Source organism: Babylonia areolata, chromosome 2 (genome assembly GCF_041734735.1).
Source record: "Babylonia areolata isolate BAREFJ2019XMU chromosome 2, ASM4173473v1, whole genome shotgun sequence".
Classification (NCBI taxonomy): domain Eukaryota; kingdom Metazoa; phylum Mollusca; class Gastropoda; order Neogastropoda; family Buccinidae; genus Babylonia; species Babylonia areolata.
The window spans coordinates 54,123,349-54,150,551 of record NC_134877.1 but is presented as its reverse complement, the minus strand read 5'-3'; the positions used below and the strand labels follow the sequence as shown (position 1 = coordinate 54,150,551).

At 43.6% G+C, this 27,203-nt stretch overlaps 2 protein-coding genes across 2 annotated transcripts; both read right to left on the bottom strand.

The window, feature by feature from the left end:
- Positions 1–5,256: 5,256 nt before the first annotated feature.
- On the bottom strand, positions 5,257–10,533 carry LOC143279504 (uncharacterized). Its single transcript, XM_076583553.1, has 2 exons — positions 10,394–10,533; positions 5,257–5,886 (listed from the first exon to the last, which is right to left on the bottom strand). The coding sequence occupies exon 2, from the start codon at positions 5,856–5,858 to the stop codon at positions 5,544–5,546; it is 315 nt and encodes a 104-aa protein (XP_076439668.1). The 5' UTR covers positions 5,859–5,886; positions 10,394–10,533; the 3' UTR covers positions 5,257–5,543.
- Positions 10,534–21,918: 11,385 nt separating this feature from the next.
- On the bottom strand, positions 21,919–26,962 carry LOC143279503 (uncharacterized). The gene is made up of 3 exons (XM_076583552.1): positions 26,896–26,962; positions 25,307–25,432; positions 21,919–22,623 (listed from the first exon to the last, which is right to left on the bottom strand). The coding sequence occupies exons 2-3, from the start codon at positions 25,398–25,400 to the stop codon at positions 22,355–22,357; spliced, it is 363 nt and encodes a 120-aa protein (XP_076439667.1). The 5' UTR covers positions 25,401–25,432; positions 26,896–26,962; the 3' UTR covers positions 21,919–22,354.
- Between the last annotated feature and the right edge of the window lie 241 nt (positions 26,963–27,203).

Here is a 27,203-nt window from a genome sequence, read left to right as displayed (position 1 = left end):
GAATGAATACAGTGAAAGCCCTGTACACTGAGAGTAAAACACACAAGCTTTTTATGTATTGAGTATATTTCAAAATGTAATGTTTAAGATGAGAAAGATCAGTTTAAAGCAAATTAAGTCCCCTAGCATTAATTACAGAGTAATTTCCCTTTTTTACTATCTGCACCAAAACGTTTGCAAAATAAATAAAACTTCCATGCTTAGCAAAAGAAGTTCCTGTTTGAACAAAAAATGATAATAATGACTGCTCTTGTTGTGTCGAATATCAGATCAAAGTGCCAAGTTTAGAGAATACAAAAAATATATATATAACAGTAAATGCAGTTTGCAATAATTAGGCTTCTTTTTTTTTTTTTTTTTTGTTGTTGTTGTTGTTGTTGTGCCCATCCCAGAGGTGCAATATTGTTTTAAACAAGATGACTAGAAAGAACTGAATTTTTCCTATTTTTATGCCTAATTTGGTGTCCACTGACAAAGTATTTGCATAGAAAATGTCAATGTTAAAGTTTACCACGGACACACACACACACACACACACACACACACAGACAACCGAACACCGGGTTAAAACATAGACTCACTTTGTTTACACAAGTGAGTCAAAAAAGGACACTGCTTTGGTTCTACCACGCAACGAGATCAGAGCTGGTTCATTATGATTCGATCAGTTTAACATGTTTTGGTACGCACTGAATAAAAAAAAATTAGAAATAAAAGAAACGGGAAAAAAATCTGCATTTTTCTGGCTCGCGCCAAGGGATCAAGTCGCATCCACTGACCATGGCAAATGTTTCAATCCAAACAAACAAACAAACAAACAAAAAGTGTTTGCATGTATTGTGGATGTATTGTTGAAATTTCTGTTGAAAAAGTGATGATTCAAATATGTTTACGAACATTTTACTTTTCGATCGACACAATCAAATAAGAACAAGTGTTGATAAGCGTTGTAGATGTATTGCTGAAAGTGATGTACAAAAAGTGATGATCATGTAACGGTGGCCACGTGTCGGTTGTACTGATGAGAACCGTGTTGAAATGTTATATTTGATGGTCAATCAAAGGTGGACATTCGTTGGATGTGTTCACATGTTTGTGTTGTGCATTGAAAAAGTTGTGAGAATGTGGTCCATCTACGTGTGGCAGAAATTTAGGGATGCTAGAATTTTACTGGCAAACTTATGGTAGTGTAGCTTTTCTTCAGAACGTTCCTTTTTGAAGCTGAGGGTAACCTGCGTTCATGTTCAGCAAATACCAGTTTTTGAATGGCAGAACTTTAAGTCGTTAGGCCTACATTTAATACAGATGGTGCTTGCTCCCTCTGTGTGTGTACACGTTTTTCTAGTTGATCTCCAAGCGAGTCTTCAAGAGTCTGCGCGAGCACACACGCACGCACGCACGCACGCATACACACACACACATGCACGCACGCACGCACGCACGCACACACACACACACACACACACACACACACACACACACACACACACACACACACACACTGAAGGGAGGGGTGAGAATTAGGAAAGTGCGTGGAAGTTTAAAGTACGTGGTAAGCAATGTCCTGAAACGATCAAAGAACTGACGGGCGCAATAGCCGAGTGGTTAAAGCGTTGGACTGTCAATCTGAGGGTCCCGGGTTCGAATCACGGTGACGGCGCCTGGTGGATGAAGGGTGGAGATTTTTCCGATCTCCCAGGTCAACATATGTGCAGACCTGCTAGTGCCTGAACCCCCTTCGTGTGTATATGCAAGCAGAATATCAAATACGCACGTTAAAGATCCTGTAATCCATGTCAGCGTTCGGTGGGTTATGGAAACAATAACATACCCAGCATGCACACCCCCGAAAAACAGAGTATGGCTGCCTACATGGCGGGATAAAAACGGTCATACACGTAAAAGCCCACTCGTGTGCATACGAGTGAACGTGGGAGTTGCAGCCCACGAACGCAGAAGAAGAAGAAGAAGATCAAAGAACTCAGCAGCTCATTCAGGAAATGTTGGTGAGAAGAAACGATACGTGCTGGCTTTTTGCTGACTGGGCTCAGTCGTCAGATCGCGTGAGTCTTTCTCTGGGGTCCTTTGGACAGTTTAGACAGCCAGCAGGAGTTCATTTTGACTAGACCATGGTGACATTAGTTTCTTTTTCTTGATCTCCTCCCGCCTGGAGGGTGTTAGGCCACACGTACTTCTGTGAGGAGGCGGGAAGAGATGTTTAAGCCTGACGTTTGTGCCTGCAGACCTGTTCTGGTTCTTCCTCCTGCAAGGGATGAACGGCTTACAGAGCAGGCCGAGGTCCCGTATTACATATTCAATGATGTTTTTTCGTGCTCAAGCTGGTTTGCCTTATCCTTTTTTTTACCCAAGTTGCATCTCACGTTAATGTCGTAAATTACAGCGATTCCAGTTCAATTGATTTCTCCGATATATGTTTTCAAGGGACTATCTGTGAAGTTTGCAGTCACGAGGCTTCGTTTTTTCTTGTAAGCAAAGTTCTAAACCTGGCCCTTTGGCGACAGATTATGGACATAGACCGCTACACGTGCCAAGTGTCGAGAACACAACCAATAGCAGCCTGTAGATCACCAGGATCAATGACGGTTTTGTCGCACGAGTGATGTCTTCAGGAAAGGACTGGATTTTGGATCCAGTTCCCAAAGGAAGAACATTAATTTAAATGAAGAGACCATAACACATGACGAAACCTTGCCAGTTCCCTGATTTCTCTTAATGCATGTGTGTGCGTGTGTGTGTGTTGTGGGGGTAAAGATCTGAGTTTTCAGTTTCAGTAGCTCAAGGAGGCGTCACTGCGTTCGGACAAATCCATATGCGCTACACCACATCTGCCAAGCAGATGTCTGACCAGCAGCGTAACCCAACGCGCTTAGTCAGGCCTTGAGAAAAAGAAAAAAAAAAGAAAAGAAAAAAAAACGAAGAAGAAAGGTGAATAAATAATAGATAAGCTTACATAAATAAATAAATAATAATTATAATATAAAAAAGATAGTAGTAGTAGTAGTAATAATAATAATGATAATAATAATAAAAATAAATAATAATAATAAATAAATAAATAAATAAATAAGTAAGACAACAATGATGATAAATAAGCAAATAAATGTAAAACATGAAGACACACATTCACATATACACCCACACATGCATAACAGATAAAGATCTGAAAAAATGCGTGTTGTAGAGACCATGTGGATGGCAGTTTGGGGGTGGAAAAGGAGGGTTTAACTCTAAAATCTCAGAGCCCTGGTTTCTGATCTAACTATGGCACAGTTTAGTCGTACAACGAAACCCGGTTTATTACGTGTAAAAATTCATATGTAGCCTACTCATACATCTCATCCATGAATAGCATACAATCTATATGGTGTTCAGATAGACCGAAAACTTATCAGTTGTTACTATAATATATCAATAACTGTCCTTTTTTTTGTTTTTTTGTTTTTTTTGTCTTTGGTGCCGAATGTGAGAGTCATTCCACCAGTTCAATAAGCGGTGATGATGTGAGTGGTTATTGTATAATGTGTCATATTTCGTAAACACACACTCTCTCTCTCTCTCTCTCTCTCTGTGTGTGTGTGTGTGTGTGTGTGTGTGTGTGTGTGTGTGTGTGTGTGTGTGTGCATTGTACCAGTTAACTATCAGGGGTTCTGGTTGTATGCAATGTGGCTGTGCTCTCGTACAGTGTCAAGTGTGTGCAGATTTTACTGGTGTAAACACTTACTTCCCTCGCTGCTTTATTTGATCCCATTTCTTTATTTTTTTCAACACCCTTGGGGAACGATTATGCATCAACATCATGTTTTTAAAGCTCACACTAACACCGCGGGGATGATTGAGTTGACATTCATTCATTGATGAAATAAATAACTAAATAAGATAAAATAAATATAAGGAGATGCCGGGGAACAACTTCAGCTATGAACACACACACACACAAAAACAACAACTCAAAATACATTAAATAGCTTACACACGAGTAAAATTCTGATTCCCTGTAAACTTGTTTTCTCCGAGTGAGGGTTGAAGTTGCCAGAAAACACTCAGCCACCAAGACGGCTTTAGCAGTCACTGAGCGTGCAATGCTGAATCTTGTTCACCAAGTGAAGTTAACGATCCTACTATCTGACCATGCGTTGTTGTATTTCTTCGCTAACCATGCAACATTGTGCAAGGAGTTGATTTAATCGGGTTCGTAACTGATGGCCTGGAGTTTTGGCAGGCAGAAGAAAATGAGAAGAAGAAGGAGGGGGAAGGATGGGAGAGAATGAGTAGAATTAGGATGAAGGAGGAGGAGCAGGAGAGAGAGAGAGAGAGGCGGGGGGGGGGGGGGAGATCAGTTTCAGTTTCAGTAGCTCAAGGAGGCGTCACTGCGTTCGGACAAAACCATATACGCTACACCACATCTGCCAAGCAGATGCCTGACCAGCAGCGTAACCCAACGCGCTTAGTCAGGGCTTGAGAACACAAAAAAAAAACAACAACAACAAACAAACAACAAACAAAACAAAACGGGGGAATAAATAATAGATAAGCTTGCATAAATAAATAAATAAATAAATAAATAAATAAATAAATAATAATTATAATATAGAAAAAGGTAGTAGTAATAATATTAGTAATACTAATAAAATGATAATGATAAAACATAAATAAATAAATAAATAAATAAGACAACAATGGTGGGGGGAGAGAACACGGGTAAAAGACGTTCACATGCTCACAAGCTGTGCCAGTGATAACAGAAGAAAACTGGTCACAGGTATAGTTACTTATTTTCTGAGCGAACCAGGGACCAATTCAAATGCAGACTTTTTTTTTCCAACAGCCACCACACCAACACTTTTGTGTATATACTGTGAATTATACTTTACGCAATGGTATTTGCATGTATGCATTTTCACAAACCCGCGTACGTAGACATCCACGCAAATTTATGAACAAAGAAACTTATACAAACACACATATGCACGCAAAATGCTCACACGCACGCACACACACACTCACATGCATACATGCGCTCGCACTCACGCGCGCGCACGCGCGCACACACACACACACACACATACACACACACACGCACACACGTACACACGTGCTCACATGCGCTCGCTCCCATACACACACACACGCATACACACACACGAACGCACGCACGCAAGCAAGCACGCACGCACGCACGCTCCCACGCACGTACGCACACAAACACGTATCATACCGACGTAAAGAAGCCCAACACCCGTTTTCCAACCATTTTAATGAATCAGATTCTGTTTCCGCCATCCCAGCACCAGTCCAGTCACACAGCACTCAGAAGCCGTTGCTGCCTCGAGAGAAGGGAAGTAGGGGGCCGGAGGGGGGGGGGGGGGGGAGAACGAGAGGTGGGAAGGGGTGAGGAGGGAGTGGGATCTGAAGGTCAGCAATGGCCGGGATTTGCTGAAGAGTTCTTGGACATCAAGGAGGAGGAAGGGCCACACAGGATACACGATGCAGCCAGCAAGCATTCATCCAAGTCCACGACGTCCTCAGATGGCCAGTCCGGTGCCTCCCATCCCCATGCCACCTTCCATGGCGCCACCTCCGCCAAGACCTCCTCCAAGACCAAGACCCCCGCCGCCCATTCCCCCCATTCCCCCCATACCCCCCATGCCCCCCATGCCTCCCATGCCCCCCATGCCTCCCATCATCATCATCGGCATCAGCATCCTCCCGATGCCGTCTCCTCCGCCAGCCATGAGCATGGGAAGCAGCATCCGCATCATGCCGCCGCCCATGCCGCCTCCGCCCATCATCATCATCATCATCAACATCCCCATCATGCCGTCACCGCCACCGATCATCTTGCAGTTCTTGGAGTCTGGCCCTGGCCTGCAACAACAAAGAAGGAGGGGTAGGGGGTAGGGGAGGGTGGAGTGAACGGATTGAAATGGGTGGGTGACATAACTCATAACTGGTAAGTGAATGACTTTCATGCAATTCAGTTCATATCGATTAAAGCCAAGCGTACTGCTAGGCGTCATCAAGGGACAAGGAGAGGTGGGAGAAAGAGTAGGTTGGGTGTTCCTAGGAACAAGATTCAGCGCTATATAAATATTATTATTATTATTATATTATTATTATTATTATTATTCTTAAACCGATCCGTTCAGAACCGTCTTATACGCTGCGTGCATGAGATATACACATGAATTAACATGACATGGCAAAATCCAGGAGAACAATTTTCACACACACGCATAACTGAAACAAAGAGATAAACAAAACAAAACAAAACATACAAAAAACACATATATATGGATACAAGACTATGGTGACTATGAATAGAAAAGGGGGTGGAGGGAGGGGGCAGAGAGAGTTTATTTTGGAAAGAGGTAGGTTTCAAAGCCAGACCTGAAAGAGCTGAGTGCAGAGATTTGACAAAGCGGAAGAGGGAGATTGTTCCAAGTGAAAGTGGAGTGATTGAATCTGGGAATGCAGGAGAATGGTGGGTCGTGAAGCTGATTGTCGAGAGCGAGATGGAGTGTAGATGTTAAGGTAGTCAAGTTTCAAGTTTTAATTATCCTTTCACTCCTATTGGAGTATAAAGGATCACTACAAATTAATGATTTCATGCTAAGAACAAACATTGCTAAATACAGAACAATGTCACATAAAAGTTCAGAAAACACAAATGTCCTTTAACCTCAGAAGTGTACATGAACAGCATTTGCAAATCTAATCAACTTACTTACTTAAAGCTAAAATCACTTTTTGCTGTCTCCTTTGAGCATATCGCAAAAATTAAAAACCGATTTTGGAGACAAATATTTTTTATATGTAGGAAGGAGCAGATTTGTTTATACATACATAACACTGAGTGAAGATCTTGTACTTTATTCTGTAGGAGGCAAGAATTTAGTGGAAGTGATGTAAAGAGAGGTTTGATGTACTCAGATCCTTTCTTTCTGAGGGTGGCAGGGTTTTGTTATGCGCTGAGGGGATTGAACGGATGAAACAGGCAAACCAGATAATAGAGAGTCACAGTTGCGATGCGAACGAAAAAATAAGGAAAGTCACGAGTTAAGATTATGCATCAGATTATGCGTCAGTATATCCGAATAGAACTGATGTTCCGTAATTGACAGCAGCAAGACTAACAGCTTTGCATGGACACTTTGTTGCCATGGACAACACCGAGGTTCTTGACGAAGCTGGAAAGAAGGGTAAGAATATTTGCAATGTGAATACTGATAGAATATTGTTTTTGTTTGGTTCCCGTGAGCTATATTCAGTTTTGTCAGCATCCCATTATGGTTTACACCGAGTCATTCAGTTCTGAATGTTCAGGAAGTAGTTGGATTTTTCTAGCACGTGTGGGCAGCTTTGTTAGGGATGTTGCTTTTCTTAAGTTGAGCATCACCTGCATAAGAAAATGACTGGGGTTGTGGTGACTGATATTTAAAGCAAGGTGAGCATTATATAGTGTGGAAAGAACGGGGCCAAAAAAAAAAACAGATCCTTGTGGAGCTCAGTGTTGAAATTTAATAGATTGAGACTTAAAGTGAAATAGATTGAAATCGGTCAGTGAGATACGATTTATACAGATTGCCTATTTCTCAGACAAAGCAAAGAGAAAGGGGCAATATTTCTCTGGGATTCAACGAATGAAAGCCATGCAGTCTCTTCTGCATCAAAGGGACCAGACAATTTCTTTTGAAGATTTCTTTTGCATATATAAAACGTTAGACCGAATTGACGTTCAGACAATAAGACGGAATTCTAGACAAAATGCTGAGAGCTGCTGCCCTCTTTCTCTCTGATCAGAAATGCATGTATATATCATACATACAATCATATATCATATCAACACAATACATACACATGAAAACGAACTGCACATCATACATACACTCATATATATGTGTATACACATGTAAAACAAATTGCAAAGAGGGACACACAGCGAGACGGAGACAGAGACAGAGAGAGACACAGAGAGAGAGAGAGTCGGGGATAAACACAATCTGCAGAAAGACTCATCCAAGTAGAAACAACGAAACCCAAGTCAAGAAAGAACTCTTCAACCCCAAAGTGCATCGACCTTATCCATCAACCTTGTAAATGATATATAACATAACATCAAGAGACATAACTCATCCTCAGAAATACTACATCCGTAATGTCACCAAGACGAAATAATCACCCTTTAACAAAAATAATAATAGTAATAATAATAATAATAATAATAAGTATCAAACGACCAATGAAAAAGAATCCATCCACTAAAGAAATTAAACAAACATGACATCAGGGTAAAAAAAAACATTCGAAAGAGAATTATGTACCATTGAGGAAACGAATAAAAGCAAAAAGTAGAAATTATGTGAGATTTTTGTAAGGGAAAAAATCAGTGTGGATACAAAGACTATTACGCATATAAAACTGTTCCTCAGAAACGGAACATCGCCTGATAGAGAGAGTTACAACATCACAAGGGTAAACATCACAGTCAGAAACAGAACTTACATAAATAGAAAAAAACAATAAACCAACCAAAAAAACAAAGAGAGAGAGAGAGATTCGCTAAAGCTGAACACAAGACAATACTCGTAAAGGTGAGGGACCGATTTACACAAACAGTTATACAGGACTCTAATCGTACATATATATATATATATATATATATATATATATATATATATATATATATATAATATATATATATATATATATATATATATGTGTGTGTGTGTGTGTGTGTGTGCGCGTGCATGGTTTGTTTCGTTTGCTTACACCGTCTAAAGTGTCGCATGGATCGGCTTTCGACACCAATCTGCGTTTTTAACAGACGGTTTGAAGCCAGAGTTTCTCTCCAAATTGGAGAAACTGGCATTGATTAACCAACCAATAACCCACTGCGGCACTGTTGGTCCATGTGCTACATTCTGACGCTTTTACTCGGGCAATGAGGGCAGAAGCATTACTCTACGTCACGTCTAGACATGACGTATATGTGAACTCTTTCGCTCAAATTAAAGAAGTTTCTCTCTTAGACGGAAGCTTAAAAACAATATGAATAAGAGCAATGTTGTTGCATCACCGCATGATGAGGGAGAGGGAAAAAGAGGGAGGGACTGAGGGGGCAGGGATGGGGGAGCTGGGGGGGAGAGAAGAAAGAGACAGAGACACAGAGAGCAAAAGGAGGAGCAGAAGTGATGTGATTATTTAATCCGGAGCTAACCTGCCTGACGGTTTTCCCGCTCAAGTTCGGAATGCTCGTTTTGCGTTCGATGTCTCGACTGAACTTTTATTCCATTAATTGCTATCTATTTCCTTCTCCTTTGTCACGTTACCATCGATTTGGCATTGATTAACCAACCAATAACCCACTGCGCCACTGTTGATCCACGTGCTACATTCTGACGCTTTTACTCGGGCAATGAGGGTAGAAGCATTTTGACACAGTTAATGACATGGCAATCAGCTCTGAATTGAGTATCAATTACTTTGACATCAGATCTGTGCAGTTAAATGTTCAGTCCCCATTAGTAACGGCGATTCTCGTCAGCTACATCACAACCATGGCTTCGGTTGCTCTGACTCAGTGTCAGTCTCAGTCTCGCGATTCAGTCTGTTTCTGCATTCTCCACCTTATCCATGATATCTTTCCACACACACTTCCCAGTGAAGGTGGACACAAATATACTAATCACACATGAAGCAGAACGTAAGATCATGAAAAATTCAATTATGGTCCAGCGGACAGCACAGGATCATATCGTGAATGAAAACACGTCAAAAGTAAGACACCACAATATAATACTAAACAATTCTGAAGCCCCTTGACGTGCTGAAAATGACAAAAATCTACATGAATCAATTCTAAACAATGTTTACCTCCAATGAACGTAAAAATTAAAGTCCATGAACATTATTTACTTCTTCCGGGAACGAGATGTGACGCAGCAGGAAAAATATTTAAGGAGCTAGCAAGAAAATGGTTGTGTCTGACATCATGCAAATCTAAAAAGTCACTCTGATATTGAAAGGTTCATGACCAGGCAATTCTATGCAGCTTGATCATTTACCACGAAGTTTTAAAAAAAAATTCTTCCAACAAAAAGTAAACATAAATCCATCAAAGAAAATATTCGCCCACATAAACAAAGTCAAGACAAGCATAGAAAATGTTCATCCACGGACACATAATTTAACATCAATAAAGAGAGAGAGAGAGAGAGAGAGAGAGAGAGAGAGAGAGAGAGAGAGAGAGAGAGAGAGAGAGATTCATTCACACACACAAAAACAAAAAAACAACGCCTACAAGGAACTTAAGTTCCCATCGACACAAGTCAAACACACCACCAGAAAACATGAACGACACCAAGACACTCACCTTCACAAAAAACAACCTGAAGAAAACAGCAGGTATCAGCGCTGCAGTGATCAAGGAAGGGTACGATGAGATGGAACTGGCAGAGTTAACTGACAATCTGTGGTCCATGATCCACCACTTTTATACAAACCAGACGTGGACATTTTTTGCTTCAGTAGGCGTTCCTTGGGATGACACAACAGTCGTGACTCTGTCTACATGTGTTTTGGGGGGATGTGGGGGGGAGGGGGGGAGCTAAGTGGGTGGTGACGGGGGATGGAGGGGAGGAAAAGAGGATAGGAGGGCCTTTATTGAGGGAACACAGAACTTACGGAGTTCAGTCTTGGGGATTCTCTCTCTCTCTCTCTCTCTCTCTCTCACACACACACAACCCCCTTCATCTCTCTTGTCAAAATGGTAAGGCGTGACGACCGTGACTTCACTTGTGCATTGTTGTTTTTTGTGAGGGCAGAGTTATGCGTGGCGTGTTCGTCAGCATTTCTGTAAGAAGACGTTGTTACAGTCCAAACTGCCCCCCTCCCACCCTTCACAAACACAAAGCCCTCTGTTTTTTTCAGTTTTTCATGATGGGTTGGTATCCTCCAGTCACTAATACTCTTCACTCTTTCCAGCCCCCATCTGCCCCCCCCCCCCCCCCCCCCCCAACCCCCTCTCCCCTGTCGTTCTAATACGAACCACTTCCTCTAAGTGTTTGGATCGTGACGTTTTGTTCATCAAACATTGAATGCATTTGATAAGATGTTGAACCATTTTTGTTGTGTGGGTGTGAAATCTGAGAAAACGGAAATCTAGTTGATACATTAAAGGTGTGTTGTTGTTTTTATTGCTGTTTTCTTTTTTCTTTTTTCTTTTTTTTCCTTTTTTTTAATTGAAATATAACACTTTGAATTGCTTCGTTTATGGCAAAATAGGAAGATGTCCACTACCCATTTTAGTTTTTGTGCACATGATTCACTTTTGGATTAATTCAACCATTCCTCAGCCAGAAAATAATCATTCAGCGTTGATCACACTTTGAAGAATTTACATGACAAAGATCTGTTTTGATAGCATGGCTTATCAACAAGTTACTTCACAAAGACACAAAGTGGACTTGGGGGAGCGGGTTGGGAGCAAATTTGTTCAAATGTTAAAGCTACCTGTAGTCATATCCGGCGATAGTAATTAATCATCTTGTTATGACTTGACGAAATGAGGTAGATTGTTGCTGTATATCTTTGTTTTATTTTCAAAAATTCAAAACGAGTGTCGAGGCAGAAAAGAAGGCCTCTGTCTCTAGTTTACCAGATATCTATGTTCATGCACTTCTGGAATTTCGTTAAGGCATTTACAAATTGCCGATTGAAACTGGAGGTTATCCTAACACACCGCACGAAAGAGTATGCCCAAAGTTTATAATATGTCTATGACTGGAGACGAATTACATTTCTTTATGGAATGTCCTATGGTTGTTATCTGCAGTAAGATTCCCCAGTTTATGTTATACCTGCTGCAGGCTGGTGCCTCCAAAGTCGAGAAAACGTACACTTTCGATTTCAAATTTGTAAAGATGACCAATGTTTTTTTTGAAAGACTAAAAACTTTGAATACACAACAAATGCACGTTCAGTCCGGCTTTACGGCACTACATTCGCAAATCATAAGATGTTAGAGGTAGGTGTATCATTACATTTTTCATAAAATTCAGAAGCCTTTGAAATATTATAGCATTCTTTGAATGTGACTCTGTACTGAGTGTGACACATATGACCCCAGACAGAAATAGCTGATTCATTGAACCACCTTTATTCATTAGTTACAACTTTCCATTGATATACGATGGTATTACTCATTTTCCAGTAACTTCTCATAGGCATCCTTCAGTCTCGGGAGACTAATGAGTTGTGCTCTGGGTGAGATTTCTGAAACAGCGTCGGTTGTGGCTCCCATTAAACAATTATGAATCAGACGTTCATCGTTAAGTTTCGCTAGCAGACAAATCTCTTTTACTCATCCATGAATTGAAAACCCGACTTAACGGGTAAACCTTTGCTTATTCATGAATGAAATTGAAAGACTTTATAAGTAGACAATAAACAACAATTTCTGATTATGAATTAACACACACACACACACACACACACACACACACACACACAACACAACACACACACACAAACCCGCTCACCTAAAACAGAAACAGTTGATTAATTTGATTGATCAAAACGGATTTCCTTTTCCTATTTCAGTCAGAACACCACCTGATTCCTCGGTGTCCGCTGTCTAACTCCATTGCTGCTGATTACTGTTCAAAAGCTCTGCTTGGCCCAGGTGCATTTTCCTCGCAAATCAACACCTCTTCGCATGCATGAACACGTGAATGTTGTCTGACAGTTTATCAATTAGTTGTGTGTGTGTGTGTGTGTGTGTGTGTGTGTGTGTGTGTGTGTGTGTTTTGTTGGTTTTTTCATGTTTGTTAGGTTCTTTTTTTCATTTGTTTTTATTCTCCATGTCCAAGAAGGAGTGAAATTAAATAGAAATCTTGAATATTGAATTCTGTTTTCTTGCAGACAGCACGCTTCAACTTTTACCCCTTTTACCTTTTCTATCCAAAACTTTATTTTACAATTTTTACAAAATCTATGGCATGCAAATTACAATTATGCTCCTTTTTACATGTATGTATTTTAAGTGTGTCTGAGTGTGTGTTTGTTTGTGTGAGCGTTGGAGTGTAACAGTGGTAGTATTGAGAGTATGTTACTTTGTGAGTTTTATGCACTCTGATGAAACACCTGCATACACATCCCGTTATGACAGTCAGGCTTTAATGGCTGGAACTCTCTCTCTGTGAGCAGAAAACCTTTCAACTAAATTATGATTAATACATTACAAGGATGGATCAAGGAAAATGACCTCGTTGGCGAACATCAACCGTGGATCATACGTTCATTATATTACAGCTACTACAGAAACAGCTTATTGCAAACTTAAACTATACGATGATTGTATTGATTTCGATAAGGCTTTTGATTCCGTAGATAGAAATAGATAGTGGCCCATTCTAATCACTAATTGTGTCAAATATAAATTACACAGCTGCATTAAAAGTATGTACGACAATATCAGATGTAGGGTAAGCTGTGGTGAAAACTTGTTAGATTATGATACCTGTTCTATTGGAGTAAAACAAGGTGAAGTGTGTGACCCGGTATTATTCTCTGTCTTCATACGCGATATTGATAATAGGAGACATGGATTTACTTTGATATCTGATGTATCTGAATCATCCATTCTTTTGTTGGCTGGCGATATAGTTTTGTTTCAAGAAGAAAATTGTGGGCTGACAGGCTAAATTAAATAACTCATGATGTAGCTGCTTCAAGACTTCAATTAAAAGTTAACTTGGGTAAAAATGCAATAACACAATTTCGCAAAGGTGGATACTTGGGTGCAAGGGAAAGGTGAGTATATGGTAGTGTTCTAATGCCTAGGAGTGCCTTGTTATATATTATGTAAAAGTTACATCTAGTTTAAATCATTTCTTTAGAACTGCTTTTGTATTCACAAGTACCACCTGTTATACAGTATGGGTCGAAATCATGGCGGTTGGATAAACCGGCCAGAATTCACTGGGATTCTGTCCATCTGTTTGCTATTAAAACGTTTCTGGAAACAGATTCAAGAACACCTAAAATTTAGTACATGGTGAAACTCATCGTTGTCCAATATGTATGAATGCAGCTGTCAGTTCCATTCGGTATTGGATAAAATTATTACAGATTGAAAACTACAGACAAGCATAAAGGGCATACATACATACATACATACATACATATATACATACATACATACATACATACATACATACATACATACATACATACATACATACATACATACATACATATTGTGCATGTCTGTCTGTGTCGCGCTTAGGTGTATGTGTGTATGAGTTTGTCTGCGAGGCTATATGTATGTGTCTCCAGCTGGAGAATTCCCGGTACTGGACCATTACATCAAGGTCTGTCGAAAACAGATTTCCCGGATACGCCCCAAGCCACTCAGGCACTCCAACTTGACCCCCCTTGAACTCAAAGCCCTGGAGGACCTCCGCCGACGCACGGACATTGTGGTCAAGCCTTCAGACAAGGGAGGGGCTGTCGTTGTGTGGAGAAAAGACCTGTACCTCCAGGAAGCCAGAAGACAACTAGCTGACACACTCTTACAGCCAGATCACCAAACCAACGACGAAAGCAAACAACACGCTGGTTCGAAAAACCATCAAAACTGCTATCAACACAGGTCACCTCCCTCCAGAGGCCACCAATGCTGTCTGTAATGAACCCAGAGAGCCTAACTTTTACCTCCTGCCGACAATCCACAAAGCCAACACACCAGGCAGACCCATAGTCTCTGCATGCTCCTGCCTATTGTGGCCAAACTACCAACCTACATCAAAGACACCAACCACGCACTGCGGCTACTCGATGGTTTCTCATTCCAGGATGGGGACAACTCCGAAAGGTTGGTGTTCACAATGGACATAGTGTCTCTATACACGAGCATCCCTCATGGAGATGGCCTGCAGGCTCTGAAACACTTTCTGCAGAACAACAGCAGCGGACTCCACGTGCCCACCATTCTACGACTGGCAGAGCTCGTGCTCACCTTGAAGTCCTTTGCTTTTGGAGAAAACCACTACCAGCAGACCAGAGGTGTGGCCATGGGGAACAAAAATGAGACCAAGGTACGCCTGTTTGTTCGTCGGCTATGTTGAGCAACAAGCCCCAGTGCATATAAAGGAACAGTGCCCGTCCTGTTCAAGTGATACATCGACGTTTGCTTGGGAGTCGCCGCCTGCTCGAGAGATGATCTCTTCCACTTCAACCACATGTCCACGTACCATCCCGCCCTTCAGTACACCTTTGAAGTCTCTACCACTTCAGCCAACTTCCTCGACCTCACCATCTCCATAGAGCCTAACAGACCCACACTCTCCACGTCCATCTTCTACAAACCTACTGACTCTCATTCCTACCTACTATTCACTTCTAGTCACCCACCAGCCACCAAAAACAGCATCCCGTACTCCCAGTTCCTCCGACTCAAGCGCATTTGCAGCAGCAGTTCGGACTTCGAGGAACAGGCTCTGAGGACGCGTACCTTCTTTGAGGAACGGCAGTATCCCAGGCAGACAGTTCAGAGAGCCTTGGAGAGGGCACGCATGGTGCCCAGACAAGAAGCCCTCACCCCAGTCGAGAGGGAGGAACAAGAGGACCGACCAGTGGCAGTCATCCCCTACCACCCTCACAACCTTACCATCTGTGACATCATCCGGAGAAACTTCCACATCATCCAGAATGACCCGTACCTAGGACAGGTTTTTCACAGACCCCCATGATAGCGTTCCAGAGAGAGAACCTCCGTGACTTGCTTGTGAGGACCAGAATCAGCCACCAAACGGGTAACCCCGCTCCCCCAGGATGTAGCCCGTGCCACAACCTTTGCGGGCCCTAAAGGCCAGTTCATCCCTCGGTCCAATTACACTTGCAAGTCAACGGACATTGTGTACATTTTGACCTGCACTCTGTGCCACAAGCTCTATGTGGGTGAGACCTGCCGATCATTAAATGAGCGTTTCTCAGAGCACCTTCGCTCAATGCAGCTGAACTACAGTGACCCTATAGGTCAACACTTCAACAGCCCATTGCACAACTACACGCAGGCAAAGGTGGCAGCTGTATGGCAGAACCCGAGTGACAGAGCATACCGCAAGCACATGGAGTCCCACGTGATCAGCAGCCTGGGGACCATCCAGCCTGCAAGCATCAACACCAGAGTGATGGACCCCTGGTAGCCCTGGGCCCTCTTCTCTCTCTTTTCCCCTCTCTTTTCACTGCTCCTGTCCCCCTGCAATCCACCTTCAGACACACACACACACTCTCTCTCTCTCTCTCTTAATAGATGTAGATTAGCGAGGACAGATTGGAAGAATAGGCTATGCCTAAAATCTTAATCCTTGAATAAAAACGTTTTGAGTTCTGAGTTCTGAGTTCTCTCTCTCTCTCCCCTCTCTCTCCCCTACTTTTTCTTTCCTCCCCCTCTCTCTCCTCCACTCTCTCTCCGTCTCTCCCTCCCTCCCTCTCTCACTCCCTCTATCTCCCCCCCCCTTTTCTTTCTCTCCCCTCACACACACACACACACACACACACACACACACACACACACACACACACACACACACACTGACCAGCACACACATTCTTACACCTTTTCATCTTTTGGCGAACCACACCCCTCCTTTTCCCCCCCTTAACCCCCCCCCTCCTCCAGTGTTTACCCATCCCCCCTTCTTTTCCTTTGTAAATATTGCTCACCTTTTTCTCTTCTTTTTTTTTTTTTTTTTTTTTTTTTTGATTACTCCTCACAGTTCTTAGTTTTACCTCTGTCTTGGTTTTGTCCTCTCTTTTCTTCTCCATTCTCTACTTTTTTCCCAATAAAGAAGGCCCGAAACGTAGGGAAACTCTTTCATCATAGGACAAGTTACTACCTACAGGTCAGTCTGAACCTTTTTTTCGCTTATATATATATATAGAGAGAGAGATACACACACACACACACACACACACACACACACACACACAGAGAGAGAGAGAGAGAGAGAGAGAGTATGTGCGTGTGTGCGCGCGTGACAAATTTTTTATCTTCTTCTTTCTTTTCTTTCTTTTTGTTATCTTATTCCTTCCTCATAAAAACGATACAAACACTTGCTTGTTCATTCTAATGACAATGCTCGGCTGTTTGGTTTGTCATACATGTTTTTAAAAAAATGTTGTTGTTCTCTCTCTCTCTCTCTCTCTCTCTCTCTCTCTCTCTCTCTCTCTCTCTCTCTCTTTCTCTGTCTCTCTCTCTCCCCTCTAAAAAATACCTCGTGAAAATGTCCAGAAACATAAATGAATACACAGACTTTTACAAAATGAAAACAGGCTCATGACTCGTTCTGTGGCAATGTATATTTATTACGCCTTAAAAAAGAGAGAAGAAGAAATGACATGATTATATAATTTTTCAGAAACCTTAAAGTTACTCAAGGAAATGTCACGAGCCAATAATCTTTGTCTACTTTTTCAGTTATGAAATGTTGTGTCCATGACATTGGTCCCTCCTTCCTTTATTTTCGGTATTTTGTGTGTCGCAATTGTATGTATGTACCTCCTTTGCAAACAGGCCGGTGGCCTTGCAGTAAAATATTTGTGAGTTCTGAGTCCTGTCTCTCCCCTCGCCCCCCCCCCCCCCCCCTTTTTTTTTTTTTTCTTTCTTTTCTTTTTTTTTTTTACAAACACTCTGTTATCACCCATCCAGCGTCGTTCCAGAGTAGCGCTGGGTATTTATTGTAAGTAATGACTGACAAATACTTAACAACCAGAGTACGGACCATGAACATGCCGACCAGCCTTTCAAAACAATGTGAATGGAGAGTGAGGGGAGGGGTGTGGGGGTTGGAAGAGTTGGGGAGAGGGGAGTGGAGGTGTGCAGGATAGGGGATTGGGGAAGGGTCGGAGGAGGGAGGGAAGGGGTGAGAGAGGGAAAATCTGAAGCCATGTGGAAATAGAGAAGAAGGGGTGTGGTAGTGTGGGTAAAGGGGGCGTGGGGGGGGGGTGGATGGGGGTGAGGAGGGTCTGGAGAGTAGCGAGGGCGGGGTGCTGGGAGAGGTGCTGGGTGGGGGGCTGGGGGAGGGGGAGGGGGGTGGATGGGGGTGAGGAGGGTCTGGATAGCGAGGGCGGGGTGCTGGGAGAGGTGCTGGGGGACGGGGGTTGGGGGAGGGGGAGGGGGGTGGATGGGGGTGAGGAGGGTCTGGAGAGTAGCGAGGGCGGGGTGCTGGGAGAGGTGCTGGGGGACGGGGGTTGGGGGAGGGGGAGGGGGGTGGATGGGGGTGAGGAGGGTCTGGAGAGTAGCGAGGGCGGGGTGCTGGGAGAGGTGCTGGGGGACGGGGGTTGGGGGAGGGGGAGGGGGTGGATGGGGGTGAGGAGGGTCTGGAGAGTAGCGAGGGCGGGGTGCTGGGAGAGGTGTTGGGGGAGGGGGGTTGGGGGAGGGGGAGGGGGGTGGATGGGGGTGAGGAGGGTCTGGAGAGTAGCGAGGGCGGGGTGCTGGGAGAGGTGCTGGGTGGGGGGTTGGGGGAGGGGGAGGGGGAAGTTGCGTGACAAGCGTCTTACCACTGTTGTCACGTGCACTCGTGACGTCGGTGACTGGCGGGAAAGCGGCTTCTTGTTGACACTCTCATTTCTTTAACAGCGTCACTGTCTCCTTCTTCTTCTTCTTCTTCTATGTTTTCCTTCTCTGTCCTGGTCCCCCTGAACCTCTCTCTCTCTCTCTCTCTCTCTCTCTCTCTCTCTCTCCCACAAAAAAAGAAAAGTGAAATACTGTATTATATTGTATCGTTTTGTATTGTATTGTATTGTATTGTATTGTGTGTGAAATTCGGGCTGTTCTCCTTAGAGAGAGTGCGTAGTCACAGTGCAGCGCCATATATATTAGAATTTTTTCTAGTATTTGTTTTTACGATGAAAGTGGATTTATTATTATTCTTGAACAGAGGTTTGCCATTTTAAGGGCGTGGGTTCCCCCCATCCCCTTTCTCTCTCTCTATTTCTTTCTCTGTGTGTGTGTGTGTGTGTGTGTGTGTGTGTGTGTGTGTGTGTGTGTGTGTGTGTCTGTGTGTGTCTGTGTGTGTCTGTGTCTGTGTCTGTGTGTATATGTTCAGTCTTTCCTTGCTCTTGTGTTACTCGGCCCGTTTCTCTTCTGTTGTCCTTGTGGACTTTAGGTGCGGGGTAGTAGTGACGAGGAGGCCCTGGCAGTGACACACAGGTCGGACAGTATCAGTTTCAGTAGCTCAAGGAGGCGTCACTGCGTTCGGACAAATCCATATACGCTACACCACACAAGCAGATGCCTGACCAGCAGCGTAACCCAATGCGCTTAGTCAGTCGGACAGACTTGGAGGAATCTGCATGAACAGTCATGTGTGCCACCCCAACGACTCTTCACATGGTTATGGGAGAAGAAGAAGAAGAAGAAGAGGGGTTGGAGGAGGAAGAGGAGGAGGTGAAGAAGAAGATTGATTGATTGAATCTTTAATGGGTAAAGAATTAGGCGCAGTAAAGGCCTTTTTATAATTGAACGCCCATTGAACGACACAAAACATAAAGATAAAGAACGACACAAAACATAGAAATAAAGAAATAAAATGAAATAAAATAAAATAATAAGAACGACGAATAAGAATAGTAACTGAAATAGTCTATTAAAAGTAACAAAGCAATGAAAAGAACAATTGGTACATTATCATGTACGTACGTACTCACACACACACACACGCACGCACACACACACACACACACACACGCACGCACGCACGCACGCACGCACGCACGCACACACACACACACACACACACACACACACACACACACACATTAGAAAACTAACAAACAAAGAAGAAGAAGAAGAAATATTAATGGTTGATTTCCGAAGCACATGTCCAAACCACTTGTACTGTCCTCTGAGAATGGATACAGCCTCCGTTGGTGTCTTGACTTTTCCTATTACCGAGAGCAGAAACTAGTACTCTGGACAGTTTCATGCATTCAAGGCGACACAAAAATGAACTGAAGACGTATGCAAATTTGACTCGTCATGGTAAACGTCTCTCATTGTGTTCGGCAGGCCGATGTCAGCATGTCAACTCTCCTTTCTTGGGGATATAAAGGCCTGCTACAGTTTCAGTTTCAGTTTCAGTAGCTCAAGGAGGCGTCACTGCGTTCGGACAAATCCATATACGCTACACCACATCTGCCAAGTAGATGCCTGACCAGCAGCGTAACCCAACGGGCTTAGTCAGGCCTTGAGAAATAAAATAATAATAATAAAATAAAAAATCACTACCTCACTCTCTTAGTAAATAAACTTCAACGCATTTAGAATCATGCAGTTAGCCCGACTCGTTACTACGTAAACCCAGGCATGAGAGTGCAACATCACTGCTCAGAACACTTCACTGGTTTCCTGTTAAATCCAGAATTCAATACAAAATTTATTGTCTCTGCTTTCGGTGTCTCTATCATAACAATATGCCACCGTATGTTTTCAGATCTTCTCCATCAGAACCATAATTCACGGTCGCTGCGCTCATTTGACACCTCTCTGCTGTCAGCGCTCTGTTCTCCCTTGAGACCTTTGGCAAAAAAGTCTTTCTCTGTCTTTGACCACATTGTCTGGAACTCTCTACCTCTGTCCCTCATAAAACTCAGTGACTTTCAACTTCTAAACAGAATTCAAAGACGCACCTGTTTCAACTTCACCTCGCATGATGTGTACGAACTGAATGAGTGTTTGTTTCTTTTTTTTTCTGTGTATGGTGATGTGTTGGGGGGTTGGGGGGGAGGGGTATGACTACTTTTACATTTTGCACTTTATAATGCAGTTTTATTGGTTGTATGCCACTGGCTTTAAGAGCTGAAAGTGGATTTTCAGTATTTTTGTGTATTGATATATCGAGAGTAATTTTAAGTGTTGTGATAGGATTCTTAAGTATTGTGATGTGATATTGCATTATTTGGGTGTTTTGATGTGACATGCATAAAGATCGTGTAAAGTCTATGATGATTATGTGAGAGAGAGACAGACAGACAGACAGACAGACAGAGAACATAAATTGTGTTTGAGTGTTTGGTCGGCTGCCTGAAAAGGGTCATGCATGTACGTTTTTCATTTTAGTGTTTAAATGCATGTTTTAAACGTTGGTTTTTACATTGCTTAGCGCAAGTGAACATGTTTTACATGGAAAGGCGCTTTATGAATGAAATTATCATCATTACTATTCTTAAGACAGCGGGAAGTGAGACATGAACTGTCATTGTGAGTATACGTACTCGGATAAATGCCGTTGTTCTCTGTGTCTCATGTGCTTCTTTCTCTCTCTTAAAAAAAAAAGGAACAAAACTGAAATGGCTTTTCTGTTGGTAAATGCGCATGTACATGAGGAGACAAACACACACACACACACACACACACACACACACACACACACACACACACACACACACACACACACACACACACACACACACACACACACACACACACACACACACACACACACACACAGAGTCTATGATGATTATGTGAGAGAGAGACAGACAGACAGACAGACAGACAGACAGACAGAGAACATAAATTGTGCTTGAGTGTTTGGTCGGCTGCCTGAAAAGGGTCATGCATGTACGTTTTTCATTTTAGTGTTTAAATGCATGTTTTAAACGTTGGGTTTTACATTGCTTAGCGCAAGTGAATATGTTTTACATGGAATGGCTTTTCTGTTGGTAAATGCGCATGTACATGAGGAGACAAACACACACACACACACACACACACACACACACACACACACACACACACATGTCTTCGGCCTTTTTTCTTTTAATGACAACCGTCTGGTTGCAGTCTGCACCCAATGCAGGAGAGAAGAAGAAGAAGAAGAAACAAAAAAAAAAACAAAAAAAAACTATAAAGAAGAGCGTCGGCAAGGGATGTGTGAAGAGAACCGGGGTGGTGGGAAGAAGGGGGGAGATAGGGGGGAGGGAGGAGGCAGAAAATGGGGGTGTAGAGGGGGGGAGGACGATCGAGTCGAGTGAGGTAGACAACAACAACAACAACAACAAAACAACAACAAAAAAAAAAAAACGAACATACACACACACACGCACACGCACTGCAACGCTGCTGCTACTGCTGCTGCAAGGCATTGTCCAGGATCATTTAAGCGAACACAGCCCCCCTACATCCTCCCCCCCCCCACCACCACCACCAGTCGGGAGTCCCCCAGGCACCCCCTCCTAGCTGGGTGAAGAAGGTTCGCCGTGTTCGTCGGTATGGGGACCTTCTCTGATGCCATGCGCTTCCCAGAGACGTTGGGTTGGGTTTTTTTTACACGGGTCCGGTCAAGCCGCCCAAGCCGCTCCCCATGCTGCCGCCCATGGAGCTGCCCGCGGAGGACCCTCCACTCATCATGCCGTTTCCCATGGTCATCATGAACGGTGCCATACGCATCAGGCGGTCGCTACCGCCTCCCAACATTAAAAAGGGCAGTAAGTTTTGCAGCATAGCGGGGTTGCCTCCTCCCAGAACGAGCATCAACATCAGCATGCCCATGTTGTCCCCTCCGCCGTTGCCCATCAAGAAGTAGGGCAACATACCTGCACAAGGGAGCGCAGCAGGCATTGTGTGAGAATAGACCAGAATCATACTACAGAACGGAACGGAAATAAAGGCGCTTGTGAAGAGTAGAGTGGAATAGAATAGGACAGCAAAGGCAGCGTTTGTGTGAGAACAGAACAGAACCGAAGTAGAGGCGCTTGTGTAAAGATCAGTATAATTAGAAATATTTGTTTTTTTAGTCCTTAACAAAGCATTGTTTGTGTCAGGTCTTTGAGTCCTTCACAAAGCATTGTGTGTGTCAGGTCTTTGAGTCCTTAACAAAGCACTGTTTGTGTCAGCTCTTTGAGTCCTTAATAAAGCACTGTTTGTGTCAGGTCTTTGAGTCCTTAACAAAGCACTGTTTGTGTCAGCTCTTTGAGTCCTTAATAAAGCACTGTTTGTGTCAGGTCTTTGAGTCCTTAACAAAGCACTGTTTGTGTCAGCTCTTTGAGTCCTTTACAAAGCATTGTGTCAGATGTTTGAGTCCTTTACAAAGCACTGTTTATGTCAGGTCTTTGAGTCCTTGTTTGTGTCAGCTGTTTGAGTCCTTAACAAAGCACTGTTTGAGTCCTTTACAAAGCACTGTTTCTGTCAGCTGTTTGAGTCCTTAACAAAGCACTGTTTGTGTCAGCTGTTTGAGTCCTTAACAAAGCACTGTTTGTGTCAGCTGTTTGAGTCCTTTACAAAGCACTGTTTGTGTCAGCTGTTTGAGTCCTTAACAAAACACTGCATGTATCAGGTCTTTGAGTCCTTAACAAAGCACTGTATGTGTCAGGTCTTTGAGTCCTTAACAAAGCACTGTATGTGTCAGGTCTTTGAGTCCTTAACAAAGCATTGTTTGTGCTATGTCTTTGAGTCCTTAACAAAGCATTGTTTGTGCCATGTCTTTGAGTCCTTAACAAAGCACTGTTTGTGTCTGGTCTTTTAGTCCTTGGCAAAACACCGTGTATGGTCTTTGGGTTCCTAACAAAGAAATGATTGTGTTACAGTTTTAATTCCTTAGCGAAACACTGTCTATGTCTATCCTTTCAAGTTTTTAGCTGAGCACTGCTTTGCAAAGCATTATATATGTACAGGGAAAAAGAGAAGGCGGGGAAGGAGGGAGAAAGAGAGACAGAAAGAGAGAGAAGGTGACTGGAGAGATACAACGCCTCACATTGCTAAAACAATACCTGATTAAAAACAGGATGTGATGGGGTAGGATATTATAGGACAGGACAGGATACAACACCACACCACAGTAAACCACACCACACCACACCACAGTAAACCACACCACACCACACCACATCACACCACACCACACGACTCAAGGGCATTATAACACAACACAACAAGTCAAGGACAGCACAACACAACACAACACAGAACAGACAAGGACAACACAACAAGTCAAGGACAACACAACAGAAGACGTCAAGGTCAGCACAGCATAGCACAACACAGACAAGGCCAACACAGCACAGCACAGCACAACACGGTACTACACAGACAAGGCCAACACAGCACAGCACAGCACAACACGGTACAACACAATACAGACAAGGCCAACACAGCACAGCATAGCATAGTACACAACACAGACAAAGACAACACAGCACAGCACAACACGGTACAACACAACACAGACAAGGACAACACAGCACAGCACAACACGGTACAACACAACACAGACAAGGACAACACAGCACAGCACAACACGGTACAACACAACACAGACAAGGACAACATAGCACAGCACAACACGGTACAATACAACACAGACAAGGACAACACCGCACAGCACAACACGGTACAACACAACACAGACAAGGACAACACAGCACAGCACAACACGGTACAACACAACACAGACAAGGACAACACAGCACAGCACAACACGGTACAACACAACACAGACAAGGACAACACAGCACAGCACAACACGGTACAACACAACACAGACAAGGACAACACAGCACAGCACAACACGGTACAACACAACACAGACAAGGACAACACAGCACAGCACAGCACAACACGGTACAACACAACACAGACAAGGACAACACAACACAGCACAGCACAACACGGTACAACACAACACAGACAAGGACAACACAGCACAGCACAACACGGTACAACACAACACAGACAAGGCCAACACAGCACAACACAACACGATACAACACAACACAGACAAGGCCAACACAGCACAGCACAACACGGTACAACACAACACAGACAAGGACAACACAGCACAACACAACACGGTACAACACAACACAGACAAGGCCAACACAGCACAACACAACACGATACAACACAACACAGACAAGGCCAACACAGCACAGCACAACACGGTACAACACAACACAGACAAGGACAACACAGCACAGCACAACACGGTACAACACAACACAGACAAGGCCAACACAGCACAGCACAACACGGTACAACACAACACAGACAAGGACAACACAGCACAGCACAACACGGTACAACACAACACAGACAAGGACAACACAGCACAGCACAACACGGTACAACACAACACAGACAAGGACAACACAGCACAGCACAACACGGTACAACACAACACAGACAAGGTCAACACACCAACAGCACAGCACAGCCAAGGCCATTTTGCACGTGTTCATCAAGAAGACAGGGGACGTAACTAGCTGACAAACATCCACTCACTGCTCATCCCCCCTCCCATGGCGGAGAACTGGGCCAGCGAGCTGGTGACCAGCATGCTGCAGACGACCAACACAACCAGAGTTTTGGAGTTCATGGTGAGCAAGGTGAGTGATACTCCAGTACTATCTGCAACAACAACAACAACCACATCATCATCAACACACACATAACTTCGGAATTTCCATGTGCAGGGAGTAAGGGCTATCTACAACAACAACAACAATACACACATAAGTCGGTGCCAGAGATTTCGGAATTCCATGAGGAGAGAGTGAGGGGACATTCTGGTGTTGTCTGTTGAAACAGGCAGCATGTCAGTGCTAAAGTTATGAAATCTTTACAAATTCAAATCAAACGTACATGTGCCTGAACCCCCTTCGTGTGTATATGCAAGCAGAAGATCAAATATGCACGTTAAAGATCCTGTAATCCATGTCAGCATTCGGTGGGTTATGGGAACAAGAACACACCTAGCATGCACACCCACGAAAACGGAGTATGGCTGCCTACATGGCGGGGTAAAAATGGTCATACACGTGAAAGCCCACTCATGTACATACGAGTGAACGTGGGAGTTGCAGCCCCTGAACGAAGAAGAAGAATCTCAGCTGCCCTGTCTTCGGGTCTCTTCGTCCTTTTTTTTTTCTAGTGCGGAAACGAACGAAAATTTGGTGGACAACATAACCCTAGGTGTGTGTAGCTAGCTGTTAAAAGTTTCAGTTACCATTGTGTCACAAACAAGACCACTTTTCTGTTTCTTCTTCTTCTTCTTCTCCCTTAACTCTGCAATGAGTTGTTTGGGCGCCACACAGAAGAACTGTTCGTCAGGTTCTCCCGGGTCTGACGGTCGTGTGTGTGTGTGTGTGTGTGTGTGTGTGTGTGTGTGTGTGTGTGTGTGTGTGTGTGTGTGTCAAAGCGTAGATCTCTGTTAATGGTTCCCCGTCCATTCTGCATTTCTGCTTTTCTACAACGCATTGTTTTCGTTTTGCTCACATTCACTTTTGAGGCCGACAGTACTGGATGTTTGTTTTCTGTTGCCGTTTTTCAAGACTGTTCAACCGATAAGCCAGCTGGCATTTAGTGAAAGCAAGACAGTTCCGACTGCAAGCAATAATATCAACGTTACTTTACCGGACAGGAATAAACAAATCCAGATTTTCTGTGTCTTTTTACCTGATCAGCAACACTTGCGTGAGTAGATGAGACAGACGGACAGACAGACACAGATTATACGTACACTGAATAGAGGAAAAAAGAAGGAAAAGAAAAGATGACATAGTAGTAGAAGATGATGAAGAAGACCAAGGAGAACAAGAACTAGAACAAAAAGAAACGGACGAAGAAGAAGAAGATGAGGAGAAGGAGGAGGAAGAGGATAATAATGAAGAAGAAGAAGAAGGAACAGAAAAGATGGCGAAGGAGAAGAAGGTGAGGAGAAACAAGAAGGAGAAGAACAAGAACCAGAACAAAAACAAGTGGCGGAAGAAGAACAAGATGAGGAGGAGGAGGAGGAGGAAGAGGATACTGATGATGGAGACGGAAGAAGAAGAAGAAGAAGAAGAAGAGGGAGGATGAAGAGTCCAACTGACCTGAAAGCTGTAGAGAGAACCGCAGAAAGCTGGACAGGGCTGAGAGAGATCGGGTGAAGAAGCTGCAGTGGCTATTGGCCAAGGGTCAGCGCTGACCCTCGTTTATATCCCCAACCTGCCGGCCCCCCCTACCCCCACCCCCACCCCTCCACATCACGACACCATCCACAGGGGCGTGCCCCACCCCACCCAAAGACCCCTTCTTCACCCCACCCCCCCTCCCCTCCGCCATCCCTTACCGATGGATTCGATGTCTTGAAGAAGTCATTCCAGCCCTACTTTAAGGCACGCTGCTGTCACGGAGGATG

What these genes read in the sequence shown, in the direction of transcription:
- LOC143279503 (XM_076583552.1), bottom strand. Translation starts at nt 25,400, where the DNA reads ATGAACTCCAAAACTCTGGTTGTGTTGGTCGTCTGCAGCATGCTGGTC. An exon ending in CATGGGAGGGGGGATGAGCA is followed by an intron (nt 22,624 to 25,306) that starts GTGAGTGGATGT and finishes TCCCTTGTGCAG; the next exon opens with GTATGTTGCCCTACTTCTTG.
- LOC143279504 (XM_076583553.1), bottom strand. Translation starts at nt 5,858, where the DNA reads ATGATCGGTGGCGGTGACGGCATGATGGGGATGTTGATGATGATGATG.